The sequence below is a fragment of the Salvelinus fontinalis genome, unplaced genomic scaffold (assembly GCF_029448725.1).
Source record: "Salvelinus fontinalis isolate EN_2023a unplaced genomic scaffold, ASM2944872v1 scaffold_0001, whole genome shotgun sequence".
Lineage (NCBI taxonomy): Eukaryota > Metazoa > Chordata > Actinopteri > Salmoniformes > Salmonidae > Salvelinus > Salvelinus fontinalis.
In genome coordinates, this window is record NW_026600210.1 from 1,347,939 (window position 1) to 1,363,253 (window position 15,315).

General features: G+C 46.3%; 1 protein-coding gene across 1 annotated transcript in view; it reads right to left on the minus strand.

Annotated features, from left to right (window-relative positions):
• sema7a (semaphorin 7A) overlaps positions 1 to 15,315 on the minus strand; it is a 126,865-nt gene that overhangs the window by 71,397 nt on the left and 40,153 nt on the right. The window contains exon 7 of the mRNA XM_055910028.1: positions 14,185 to 14,327. Within this exon, the coding sequence (XP_055766003.1) occupies positions 14,185 to 14,327 (143 nt within the window). The remainder of the gene's footprint in view (positions 1 to 14,184; positions 14,328 to 15,315) is intronic.

The window sequence follows — 15,315 nt, forward strand, 5'->3', positions numbered from 1 at the left end:
TGTCTCTCTATCCCACCATCTAACAGACTGTCTCTCTATCCCACCATCTAACAGACTGTCTCTCTATCCCACCATCTAACAGACTGTCTCTCTATCCCACCATCTAACAGACTGTCTCTCTATCCCACCATCTAACAGACTGTCTCTCTATCCCACCATCTAACAGACTGTCTCTCTATCCCACCATCTAACAGACTGTCTCTCTATCCCACCATCTAACAGACTGTCTCTCTATCCCACCATCTAACAGACTGTCTCTCTATCCCACCATCTAACAGACTGTCTCTCTATCCCACCATCTAACAGACTGTCTCTCTATCCCACCATCTAACAGACTGTCTCTCTATCCCACCATCTAACAGACTGTCTCTCTATCCCACCATCTAACAGACTGTCTCTCTATCCCACCATCTAACAGACTGTCTCTCTATCCCACCATCTAACAGACTGTCTCTCTATCCCACCATCTAACAGACTGTCTCTCTATCCCACCATCTAACAGACTGTCTCTCTATCCCACCATCTAACAGACTGTCTCTCTATCCCACCATCTAACAGACTGTCTCTCTATCCCACCATCTAACAGACTGTCTCTCTATCCCACCATCTAACAGACTGTCTCTCTATCCCACCATCTAACAGACTGTCTCTCTATCCCACCATCTAACAGACTGTCTCTCTATCCCACCATCTAACAGACTGTCTCTCTATCCCACCATCTAACAGACTGTCTCTCTATCCCACCATCTAACAGACTGTCTCTCTATCCCACCATCTAACAGACTGTCTCTCTATCCCACCATCTAACAGACTGTCTCTCTATCCCACCATCTAACAGACTGTCTCTCTATCCCACCATCTAACAGACTGTCTCTCTATCCCACCATCTAACAGACTGTCTCTCTATCCCACCATCTAACAGACTGTCTCTCTATCCCACCATCTAACAGACTGTCTCTCTATCCCACCATCTAACAGACTGTCTCTATCCCACCATCTAACAGACTGTCTCTCTATCCCACCATCTAACAGACTGTCTCTCTATCCCACCATCTAACAGACTGTCTCTATCCCACCATCTAACAGACTGTCTCTCTATCCCACCATCTAACAGACTGTCTCTATCCCACCATCTAACAGACTGTCTCTCTATCCCACCATCTAACAGACTGTCTCTCTATCCCACCATCTAACAGACTGTCTCTCTATCCCACCATCTAACAGACTGTCTCTCTATCCCACCATCTAACAGACTGTCCTCTATCCCACCATCTAACAGACTGTCTCTCTATCCCACCATCTAACAGACTGTCTCTCTATCCCACCATCTAACAGACTGTCTCTCTATCCCACCATCTAACAGACTGTCTCTCTATCCCACCATCTAACAGACTGTCTCTCTATCCCACCATCTAACAGACTGTCTCTATCCCACCATCTAACAGACTGTCTCTCTATCCCACCATCTAACAGACTGTCTCTCTATCCCACCATCTAACAGACTGTCCTCTATCCCACCATCTAACAGACTGTCTCTCTATCCCACCATCTAACAGACTGTCTCTCTATCCCACCATCTAACAGACTGTCTCTCTATCCCACCATCTAACAGACTGTCTCTCTATCCCACCATCTAACAGACTGTCTCTCTATCCCACCATCTAACAGACTGTCTCTCTATCCCACCATCTAACAGACTGTCTCTCTATCCCACCATCTAACAGACTGTCTCTCTATCCCACCATCTAACAGACTGTCTCTCTATCCCACCATCTAACAGACTGTCCTCTATCCCACCATCTAACAGACTGTCTCTCTATCCCACCATCTAACAGACTGTCTCTCTATCCCACCATCTAACAGACTGTCTCTCTATCCCACCATCTAACAGACTGTCTCTCTATCCCACCATCTAACAGACTGTCTCTCTATCCCACCATCTAACAGACTGTCTCTCTATCCCACCATCTAACAGACTGTCTCTCTATCCCACCATCTAACAGACTGTCTCTCTATCCCACCATCTAACAGACTGTCTCTCTATCCCACCATCTAACAGACTGTCTCTCTATCCCACCATCTAACAGACTGTCTCTCTATCCCACCATCTAACAGACTGTCTCTCTATCCCACCATCTAACAGACTGTCTCTCTATCCCACCATCTAACAGACTGTCTCTCTATCCCACCATCTAACAGACTGTCTCTCTATCCCACCATCTAACAGACTGTCTCTCTATCCCACCATCTAACAGACTGTCTCTCTATCCCACCATCTAACAGACTGTCTCTCTATCCCACCATCTAACAGACTGTCTCTCTATCCCACCATCTAACAGACTGTCTCTCTATCCCACCATCTAACAGACTGTCTCTCTATCCCACCATCTAACAGACTGTCTCTCTATCCCACCATCTAACAGACTGTCTCTCTATCCCACCATCTAACAGACTGTCTCTCTATCCCACCATCTAACAGACTGTCTCTCTATCCCACCATCTAACAGACTGTCTCTCTATCCCACCATCTAACAGACTGTCTCTCTATCCCACCATCTAACAGACTGTCTCTCTATCCCACCATCTAACAGACTGTCTCTCTATCCCACCATCTAACAGACTGTCTCTCTATCCCACCATCTAACAGACTGTCTCTCTATCCCACCATCTAACAGACTGTCTCTCTATCCCACCATCTAACAGACTGTCTCTCTATCCCACCATCTAACAGACTGTCTCTCTATCCCACCATCTAACAGACTGTCTCTCTATCCCACCATCTAACAGACTGTCTCTCTATCCCACCATCTAACAGACTGTCTCTCTATCCCACCATCTAACAGACTGTCTCTCTATCCCACCATCTAACAGACTGTCTCTCTATCCCACCATCTAACAGACTGTCTCTCTATCCCACCATCTAACAGACTGTCTCTCTATCCCACCATCTAACAGACTGTCTCTCTATCCCACCATCTAACAGACTGTCTCTCTATCCCACCATCTAACAGACTGTCTCTCTATCCCACCATCTAACAGACTGTCTCTCTATCCCACCATCTAACAGACTGTCTCTCTATCCCACCATCTAACAGACTGTCTCTCTATCCCACCATCTAACAGACTGTCTCTCTATCCCACCATCTAACAGACTGTCTCTCTATCCCACCATCTAACAGACTGTCTCTCTATCCCACCATCTAACAGACTGTCTCTCTATCCCACCATCTAACAGACTGTCTCTCTATCCCACCATCTAACAGACTGTCTCTCTATCCCACCATCTAACAGACTGTCTCTCTATCCCACCATCTAACAGACTGTCTCTCTATCCCACCATCTAACAGACTGTCTCTCTATCCCACCATCTAACAGACTGTCTCTCTATCCCACCATCTAACAGACTGTCTCTCTATCCCACCATCTAACAGACTGTCTCTCTATCCCACCATCTAACAGACTGTCTCTCTATCCCACCATCTAACAGACTGTCTCTCTATCCCACCATCTAACAGACTGTCTCTCTATCCCACCATCTAACAGACTGTCTCTCTATCCCACCATCTAACAGACTGTCTCTCTATCCCACCATCTAACAGACTGTCTCTCTATCCCACCATCTAACAGACTGTCTCTCTATCCCACCATCTAACAGACTGTCTCTCTATCCCACCATCTAACAGACTGTCTCTCTATCCCACCATCTAACAGACTGTCTCTCTATCCCACCATCTAACAGACTGTCTCTCTATCCCACCATCTAACAGACTGTCTCTCTATCCCACCATCTAACAGACTGTCTCTCTATCCCACCATCTAACAGACTGTCTCTCTATCCCACCATCTAACAGACTGTCTCTCTATCCCACCATCTAACAGACTGTCTCTCTATCCCACCATCTAACAGACTGTCTCTCTATCCCACCATCTAACAGACTGTCTCTCTATCCCACCATCTAACAGACTGTCTCTCTATCCCACCATCTAACAGACTGTCTCTCTATCCCACCATCTAACAGACTGTCTCTCTATCCCACCATCTAACAGACTGTCTCTCTATCCCACCATCTAACAGACTGTCTCTCTATCCCACCATCTAACAGACTGTCTCTCTATCCCACCATCTAACAGACTGTCTCTCTATCCCACCATCTAACAGACTGTCTCTCTATCCCACCATCTAACAGACTGTCTCTCTATCCCACCATCTAACAGACTGTCTCTCTATCCCACCATCTAACAGACTGTCTCTCTATCCCACCATCTAACAGACTGTCTCTCTATCCCACCATCTAACAGACTGTCTCTCTATCCCACCATCTAACAGACTGTCTCTCTATCCCACCATCTAACAGACTGTCTCTCTATCCCACCATCTAACAGACTGTCTCTCTATCCCACCATCTAACAGACTGTCTCTCTATCCCACCATCTAACAGACTGTCTCTCTATCCCACCATCTAACAGACTGTCTCTCTATCCCACCATCTAACAGACTGTCTCTCTATCCCACCATCTAACAGACTGTCTCTCATCCCACCATCTAACAGACTGTCTCTCTATCCCACCATCTAACAGACTGTCTCTCTATCCCACCATCTAACAGACTGTCTCTCTATCCCACCATCTAACAGACTGTCTCTCTATCCCACCATCTAACAGACTGTCTCTCTATCCCACCATCTAACAGACTGTCTCTCTATCCCACCATCTAACAGACTGTCTCTCTATCCCACCATCTAACAGACTGTCTCTCTATCCCACCATCTAACAGACTGTCTCTCTATCCCACCATCTAACAGACTGTCTCTCTATCCCACCATCTAACAGACTGTCTCTCTATCCCACCATCTAACAGACTGTCTCTCTATCCCACCATCTAACAGACTGTCTCTCTATCCCACCATCTAACAGACTGTCTCTCTATCCCACCATCTAACAGACTGTCTCTCTATCCCACCATCTAACAGACTGTCTCTCTATCCCACCATCTAACAGACTGTCTCTCTATCCCACCATCTAACAGACTGTCTCTCTATCCCACCATCTAACAGACTGTCTCTCTATCCCACCATCTAACAGACTGTCTCTCTATCCCACCATCTAACAGACTGTCTCTCTATCCCACCATCTAACAGACTGTCTCTCTATCCCACCATCTAACAGACTGTCTCTCTATCCCACCATCTAACAGACTGTCTCTCTATCCCACCATCTAACAGACTGTCTCTCTATCCCACCATCTAACAGACTGTCTCTCTATCCCACCATCTAACAGACTGTCTCTCTATCCCACCATCTAACAGACTGTCTCTCTATCCCACCATCTAACAGACTGTCTCTCTATCCCACCATCTAACAGACTGTCTCTCTATCCCACCATCTAACAGACTGTCTCTCTATCCCACCATCTAACAGACTGTCTCTCTATCCCACCATCTAACAGACTGTCTCTCTATCCCACCATCTAACAGACTGTCTCTCTATCCCACCATCTAACAGACTGTCTCTCTATCCCACCATCTAACAGACTGTCTCTCTATCCCACCATCTAACAGACTGTCTCTCTATCCCACCATCTAACAGACTGTCCTCTATCCCACCATCTAACAGACTGTCTCTCTATCCCACCATCTAACAGACTGTCTCTCTATCCCACCATCTAACAGACTGTCTCTCTATCCCACCATCTAACAGACTGTCTCTCTATCCCACCATCTAACAGACTGTCTCTCTATCCCACCATCTAACAGACTGTCTCTCTATCCCACCATCTAACAGACTGTCTCTCTATCCCACCATCTAACAGACTGTCTCTCTATCCCACCATCTAACAGACTGTCTCTCTATCCCACCATCTAACAGACTGTCTCTCTATCCCACCATCTAACAGACTGTCTCTCTATCCCACCATCTAACAGACTGTCTCTCTATCCCACCATCTAACAGACTGTCTCTCTATCCCACCATCTAACAGACTGTCTCTCTATCCCACCATCTAACAGACTGTCTCTCTATCCCACCATCTAACAGACTGTCTCTCTATCCCACCATCTAACAGACTGTCTCTCTATCCCACCATCTAACAGACTGTCTCTCTATCCCACCATCTAACAGACTGTCTCTCTATCCCACCATCTAACAGACTGTCTCTCTATCCCACCATCTAACAGACTGTCTCTCTATCCCACCATCTAACAGACTGTCTCTCTATCCCACCATCTAACAGACTGTCTCTCTATCCCACCATCTAACAGACTGTCTCTCTATCCCACCATCTAACAGACTGTCTCTCTATCCCACCATCTAACAGACTGTCTCTCTATCCCACCATCTAACAGACTGTCTCTCTATCCCACCATCTAACAGACTGTCTCTCTATCCCACCATCTAACAGACTGTCTCTCTATCCCACCATCTAACAGACTGTCTCTCTATCCCACCATCTAACAGACTGTCTCTCTATCCCACCATCTAACAGACTGTCTCTCTATCCCACCATCTAACAGACTGTCTCTCTATCCCACCATCTAACAGACTGTCTCTCTATCCCACCATCTAACAGACTGTCTCTATCCCACCATCTAACAGACTGTCTCTCTATCCCACCATCTAACAGACTGTCTCTCTATCCCACCATCTAACAGACTGTCTCTATCCCACCATCTAACAGACTGTCTCTCTATCCCACCATCTAACAGACTGTCTCTCTATCCCACCATCTAACAGACTGTCTCTCTATCCCACCATCTAACAGACTGTCTCTCTATCCCACCATCTAACAGACTGTCTCTCTATCCCACCATCTAACAGACTGTCTCTCTATCCCACCATCTAACAGACTGTCTCTCTATCCCACCATCTAACAGACTGTCTCTCTATCCCACCATCTAACAGACTGTCTCTCTATCCCACCATCTAACAGACTGTCTCTCTATCCCACCATCTAACAGACTGTCTCTATCCCACCATCTAACAGACTGTCTCTCTATCCCACCATCTAACAGACTGTCTCTCTATCCCACCATCTAACAGACTGTCTCTCTATCCCACCATCTAACAGACTGTCTCTATCCCACCATCTAACAGACTGTCTCTCTATCCCACCATCTAACAGACTGTCTCTCTATCCCACCATCTAACAGACTGTCTCTATCCCACCATCTAACAGACTGTCTCTCTATCCCACCATCTAACAGACTGTCTCTCTATCCCACCATCTAACAGACTGTCTCTCTATCCCACCATCTAACAGACTGTCTCTCTATCCCACCATCTAACAGACTGTCTCTCTATCCCACCATCTAACAGACTGTCTCTCTATCCCACCATCTAACAGACTGTCTCTCTATCCCACCATCTAACAGACTGTCTCTCTATCCCACCATCTAACAGACTGTCTCTCTATCCCACCATCTAACAGACTGCTCTCTATCCCACCATCTAACAGACTGTCTCTCTATCCCACCATCTAACAGACTGTCTCTCTATCCCACCATCTAACAGACTGTCTCTCTATCCCACCATCTAACAGACTGTCTCTCTATCCCACCATCTAACAGACTGTCTCTCTATCCCACCATCTAACAGACTGTCTCTCTATCCCACCATCTAACAGACTGTCTCTCTATCCCACCATCTAACAGACTGTCTCTCTATCCCACCATCTAACAGACTGTCTCTCTATCCCACCATCTAACAGACTGTCTCTCTATCCCACCATCTAACAGACTGTCTCTCTATCCCACCATCTAACAGACTGTCTCTCTATCCCACCATCTAACAGACTGTCTCTCTATCCCACCATCTAACAGACTGTCTCTCTATCCCACCATCTAACAGACTGTCTCTCTATCCCACCATCTAACAGACTGTCTCTATCCCACCATCTAACAGACTGTCTCTCTATCCCACCATCTAACAGACTGTCCTCTATCCCACCATCTAACAGACTGTCTCTCTATCCCACCATCTAACAGACTGTCTCTCTATCCCACCATCTAACAGACTGTCTCTATCCCACCATCTAACAGACTGTCTCTATCCCACCATCTAACAGACTGTCTCTCTATCCCACCATCTAACAGACTGTCTCTCTATCCCACCATCTAACAGACTGTCTCTCTATCCCACCATCTAACAGACTGTCTCTCTATCCCACCATCTAACAGACTGTCTCTCTATCCCACCATCTAACAGACTGTCTCTCTATCCCACCATCTAACAGACTGTCTCTATCCCACCATCTAACAGACTGTCTCTCTATCCCACCATCTAACAGACTGTCTCTCTATCCCACCATCTAACAGACTGTCTCTCTATCCCACCATCTAACAGACTGTCTCTCTATCCCACCATCTAACAGACTGTCTCTCTATCCCACCATCTAACAGACTGTCTCTCTATCCCACCATCTAACAGACTGTCTCTCTATCCCACCATCTAACAGACTGTCTCTCTATCCCACCATCTAACAGACTGTCTCTCTATCCCACCATCTAACAGACTGTCTCTATCCCACCATCTAACAGACTGTCTCTCTATCCCACCATCTAACAGACTGTCTCTCTATCCCACCATCTAACAGACTGTCTCTCTATCCCACCATCTAACAGACTGTCTCTCTATCCCACCATCTAACAGACTGTCTCTCTATCCCACCATCTAACAGACTGTCTCTATCCCACCATCTAACAGACTGTCTCTCTATCCCACCATCTAACAGACTGTCTCTCTATCCCACCATCTAACAGACTGTCTCTATCCCACCATCTAACAGACTGTCTCTATCCCACCATCTAACAGACTGTCTCTACCCCACCATCTAACTGACTGTCTCTACCCCACCATCTAACAGACTGTCTCTACCCCACCATCTAACAGACTGTCTCTATCCCACCATCTAACAGACTGTCTCTCTATCCCACCATCTAACAGACTGTCTCTCTATCCCACCATCTAACAGACTGTCTCTCTATCCCACCATCTAACAGACTGTCTCTCTATCCCACCATCTAACAGACTGTCTCTACCCCACCATCTAACAGACTGTCTCTACCCCACCATCTAACAGACTGTCTCTCTATCCCACCATCTAACAGACTGTCTCTCTATCCCACCATCTAACAGACTGTCTCTCTATCCCACCATCTAACAGACTGTCTCTCTATCCCACCATCTAACAGACTGTCTCTCTATCCCACCATCTAACAGACTGTCTCTCTATCCCACCATCTAACAGACTGTCTCTCTATCCCACCATCTAACAGACTGTCTCTCTATCCCACCATCTAACAGACTGTCTCTCTATCCCACCATCTAACAGACTGTCTCTATCCCACCATCTAACAGACTGTCTCTATCCCACCATCTAACAGACTGTCTCTCTATCCCACCATCTAACAGACTGTCTCTCTATCCCACCATCTAACAGACTGTCTCTCTATCCCACCATCTAACAGACTGTCTCTCTATCCCACCATCTAACAGACTGTCTCTATCCCACCATCTAACAGACTGTCTCTCTATCCCACCATCTAACAGACTGTCTCTCTATCCCACCATCTAACAGACTGTCTCTCTATCCCACCATCTAACAGACTGTCTCTATCCCACCATCTAACAGACTGTCTCTCTATCCCACCATCTAACAGACTGTCTCTCTATCCCACCATCTAACAGACTGTCTCTATCCCACCATCTAACAGACTGTCTCTATCCCACCATCTAACAGACTGTCTCTCTATCCCACCATCTAACTGACTGTCTCTACCCCACCATCTAACAGACTGTCTCTCTATCCCACCATCTAACAGACTGTCTCTCTATCCCACCATCTAACAGACTGTCTCTCTATCCCACCATCTAACAGACTGTCTCTCTATCCCACCATCTAACAGACTGTCTCTCTATCCCACCATCTAACAGACTGTCTCTCTATCCCACCATCTAACAGACTGTCTCTACCCCACCATCTAAGACTGTCTCTATCCCACCATCTAACAGACTGTCTCTATCCCACCATCTAACAGACTGTCTCTCTATCCCACCATCTAACAGACTGTCTCTCTATCCCACCATCTAACAGACTGTCTCTCTATCCCACCATCTAACAGACTGTCTCTCTATCCCACCATCTAACAGACTGTCTCTCTATCCCACCATCTAACAGACTGTCTCTCTATCCCACCATCTAACAGACTGTCTCTATCCCACCATCTAACAGACTGTCTCTCTATCCCACCATCTAACAGACTGTCTCTCTATCCCACCATCTAACAGACTGTCTCTCTATCCCACCATCTAACAGACTGTCTCTCTATCCCACCATCTAACAGACTGTCTCTCTATCCCACCATCTAACAGACTGTCTCTCTATCCCACCATCTAACAGACTGTCTCTCTATCCCACCATCTAACAGACTGTCTCTCTATCCCACCATCTAACAGACTGTCTCTCTATCCCACCATCTAACAGACTGTCTCTCTATCCCACCATCTAACAGACTGTCTCTCTATCCCACCATCTAACAGACTGTCTCTCTATCCCACCATCTAACAGACTGTCTCTCTATCCCACCATCTAACAGACTGTCTCTCTATCCCACCATCTAACAGACTGTCTCTCTATCCCACCATCTAACAGACTGTCTCTCTATCCCACCATCTAACAGACTGTCTCTCTATCCCACCATCTAACAGACTGTCTCTCTATCCCACCATCTAACAGACTGTCTCTCTATCCCACCATCTAACAGACTGTCTCTATCCCACCATCTAACAGACTGTCTCTCTATCCCACCATCTAACAGACTGTCTCTCTATCCCACCATCTAACAGACTGTCTCTCTACCCCACCATCTAACAGACTGTCTCTATCCCACCATCTAACAGACTGTCTCTATCCCACCATCTAACAGACTGTCTCTCTATCCCACCATCTAACAGACTGTCTCTCTATCCCACCATCTAACAGACTGTCTCTCTATCCCACCATCTAACAGACTGTCTCTCTATCCCACCATCTAACAGACTGTCTCTCTATCCCACCATCTAACAGACTGTCTCTCTATCCCACCATCTAACAGACTGTCTCTCTATCCCACCATCTAACAGACTGTCTCTCTATCCCACCATCTAACAGACTGTCTCTCTATCCCACCATCTAACAGACTGTCTCTCTATCCCACCATCTAACAGACTGTCTCTCTATCCCACCATCTAACAGACTGTCTCTCTATCCCACCATCTAACAGACTGTCTCTCTATCCCACCATCTAACAGACTGTCTCTCTATCCCACCATCTAACAGACTGTCTCTATCCCACCATCTAACAGACTGTCTCTCTATCCCACCATCTAACAGACTGTCTCTATCCCACCATCTAACAGACTGTCTCTATCCCACCATCTAACAGACTGTCTCTCTATCCCACCATCTAACAGACTGTCTCTCTATCCCACCATCTAACAGACTGTCTCTCTATCCCACCATCTAACAGACTGTCTCTATCCCACCATCTAACAGACTGTCTCTATCCCACCATCTAACAGACTGTCTCTCTATCCCACCATCTAACAGACTGTCTCTCTATCCCACCATCTAACAGACTGTCTCTCTATCCCACCATCTAACAGACTGTCTCTCTATCCCACCATCTAACAGACTGTCTCTCTATCCCACCATCTAACAGACTGTCTCTCTATCCCACCATCTAACAGACTGTCTCTCTATCCCACCATCTAACAGACTGTCTCTCTATCCCACCATCTAACAGACTGTCTCTCTATCCCACCATCTAACAGACTGTCTCTCTATCCCACCATCTAACAGACTGTCTCTCTATCCCACCATCTAACAGACTGTCTCTCTATCCCACCATCTAACAGACTGTCTCTCTATCCCACCATCTAACAGACTGTCTCTATCCCACCATCTAACAGACTGTCTCTCTATCCCACCATCTAACAGACTGTCTCTCTATCCCACCATCTAACAGACTGTCTCTTTACCCCACCATCTAACAGACTGTCTCTCTATCCCACCATCTAACAGACTGTCTCTCTATCCCACCATCTAACAGACTGTCTCTCTATCCCACCATCTAACAGACTGTCTCTCTATCCCACCATCTAACAGACTGTCTCTATCCCACCATCTAACAGACTGTCTCTCTATCCCACCATCTAACAGACTGTCTCTCTATCCCACCATCTAACAGACTGTCTCTTTACCCCACCATCTAACAGACTGTCTCTCTATCCCACCATCTAACAGACTGTCTCTCTATCCCACCATCTAACAGACTGTCTCTCTATCCCACCATCTAACAGACTGTCTCTCTATCCCACCATCTAACAGACTGTCTCTCTATCCCACCATCTAACAGACTGTCTCTCTATCCCACCATCTAACAGACTGTCTCTCTATCCCACCATCTAACAGACTGTCTCTCTATCCCACCATCTAACAGACTGTCTCTCTATCCCACCATCTAACAGACTGTCTCTATCCCACCATCTAACAGACTGTCTCTCTATCCCACCATCTAACAGACTGTCTCTATCCCACCATCTAACAGACTGTCTCTATCCCACCATCTAACAGACTGTCTCTCTATCCCACCATCTAACAGACTGTCTCTCTATCCCACCATCTAACAGACTGTCTCTCTATCCCACCATCTAACAGACTGTCTCTATCCCACCATCTAACAGACTGTCTCTATCCCACCATCTAACAGACTGTCTCTCTATCCCACCATCTAACAGACTGTCTCTCTATCCCACCATCTAACAGACTGTCTCTCTATCCCACCATCTAACAGACTGTCTCTCTATCCCACCATCTAACAGACTGTCTCTCTATCCCACCATCTAACAGACTGTCTCTCTATCCCACCATCTAACAGACTGTCTCTCTATCCCACCATCTAACAGACTGTCTCTCTATCCCACCATCTAACAGACTGTCTCTCTATCCCACCATCTAACAGACTGTCTCTCTATTCCACCATCTAACAGACTGTCTCTCTATCCCACCATCTAACAGACTGTCTCTCTATCCCACCATCTAACAGACTGTCTCTCTATCCCACCATCTAACAGACTGTCTCTATCCCACCATCTAACAGACTGTCTCTCTATCCCACCATCTAACAGACTGTCTCTCTATCCCACCATCTAACAGACTGTCTCTCTACCCCACCATCTAACATACTGTCTCTACCCCACCATCTAACAGACTGTCTCTATCCCACCATCTAACAGACTGTCTCTCTATCCCACCATCTAACAGACTGTCTCTCTATCCCACCATCTAACAGACTGTCTCTCTATCCCACCATCTAACAGACTGTCTCTCTATCCCACCATCTAACAGACTGTCTCTTTACCCCACCATCTAACAGACTGTCTCTCTATCCCACCATCTAACAGACTGTCTCTCTATCCCACCATCTAACAGACTGTCTCTCTATCCCACCATCTAACAGACTGTCTCTCTATCCCACCATCTAACAGACTGTCTCTCTATCCCACCATCTAACAGACTGTCTCTCTATCCCACCATCTAACAGACTGTCTCTCTATCCCACCATCTAACAGACTGTCTCTCTATCCCACCATCTAACAGACTGTCTCTCTATCCCACCATCTAACAGACTGTCTCTATCCCACCATCTAACAGACTGTCTCTCTATCCCACCATCTAACAGACTGTCTCTATCCCACCATCTAACAGACTGTCTCTATCCCACCATCTAACAGACTGTCTCTCTATCCCACCATCTAACAGACTGTCTCTCTATCCCACCATCTAACAGACTGTCTCTCTATCCCACCATCTAACAGACTGTCTCTATCCCACCATCTAACAGACTGTCTCTATCCCACCATCTAACAGACTGTCTCTCTATCCCACCATCTAACAGACTGTCTCTCTATCCCACCATCTAACAGACTGTCTCTCTATCCCACCATCTAACAGACTGTCTCTCTATCCCACCATCTAACAGACTGTCTCTCTATCCCACCATCTAACAGACTGTCTCTCTATCCCACCATCTAACAGACTGTCTCTCTATCCCACCATCTAACAGACTGTCTCTCTATCCCACCATCTAACAGACTGTCTCTCTATCCCACCATCTTACCTTACAGACTGTCTCTATCCCGCCATCTTACCTTACAGACTTGTGCTACTCTAGAGATCCAGTGATCAGCTTCAGGGTTGCTGTCAGAGTTCTTCTCCCTGAAGAAGACATATATCTTCTCATTGTCCGGCTCCTCCTTACGTCTCACCCAGCACGTGGAGATGAACGTGGGCTCTGGGAAGACAGGGCGTATCAATCAATTAACCCATTCCTCTATAAAAACACACCAGTTATCATTTTTGGTGTTCCACTACCTATCTATCGATTACACAATCATTTCTGCCAACAAAAGTAACGAGAAACAAACACATCGCATCTCATCAACAGAACACATGGCTGTATCAACAGAACACATGGCTGTATCAACGGAACACATGGCTGTATCAGTGTATCAACGGAACACATGGCTGTATCAGTGTATCAACAGAACACATGGCTGTATCAGTGTATCAACAGAACACATGGCTGTATCAACAGAACACATGGCTGTATCAACGGAACACATGGCTGTATCAGTGTATCAACGGAACACATGGCTGTATCAGTGTATCAACAGAACACATGGCTGTATCAGTGTATCAACGGAACACATGGCTGTATCAGTGTATCAACGGAACACATGGCTGTATCAGTGTATCAACAGAACACATGGCTGTATCAGTGTATCAACGGAACACATGGCTGTATCAGTGTATCAACGGAACACATGGCTGTATCAGTGTATCAACAGAACACATGGCTGTATCAGTGTATCAACAGAACACATGGCTGTATCAGCAGAACACATGGCTGTATCAGTGTATCAACAGAACACATGGCTGTATCAACAGAACACATGGCTGTATCAACAGAACACATGGCTGTATCAACAGAACACATGGCTGTATCAACAGAACACATGGCTGTATCAACAGAACACATGGCTGTATCAACAGAACACATGGCTGTATCAACAGAACACATGGCTGTATCAACAGAACACATGGCTGTATCAACGGAACACATGGCTGTATCAACAGAACACATGGCTGTATCAACAGAACACATGGCTGTATCAACAGAACACATGGCTGTATCAACAGAACACATGGCTGTATCAGTGTATCAACAGAACACATGGCTGTATCAACGGAACACATGGCTGTATCAACGGAACACATGG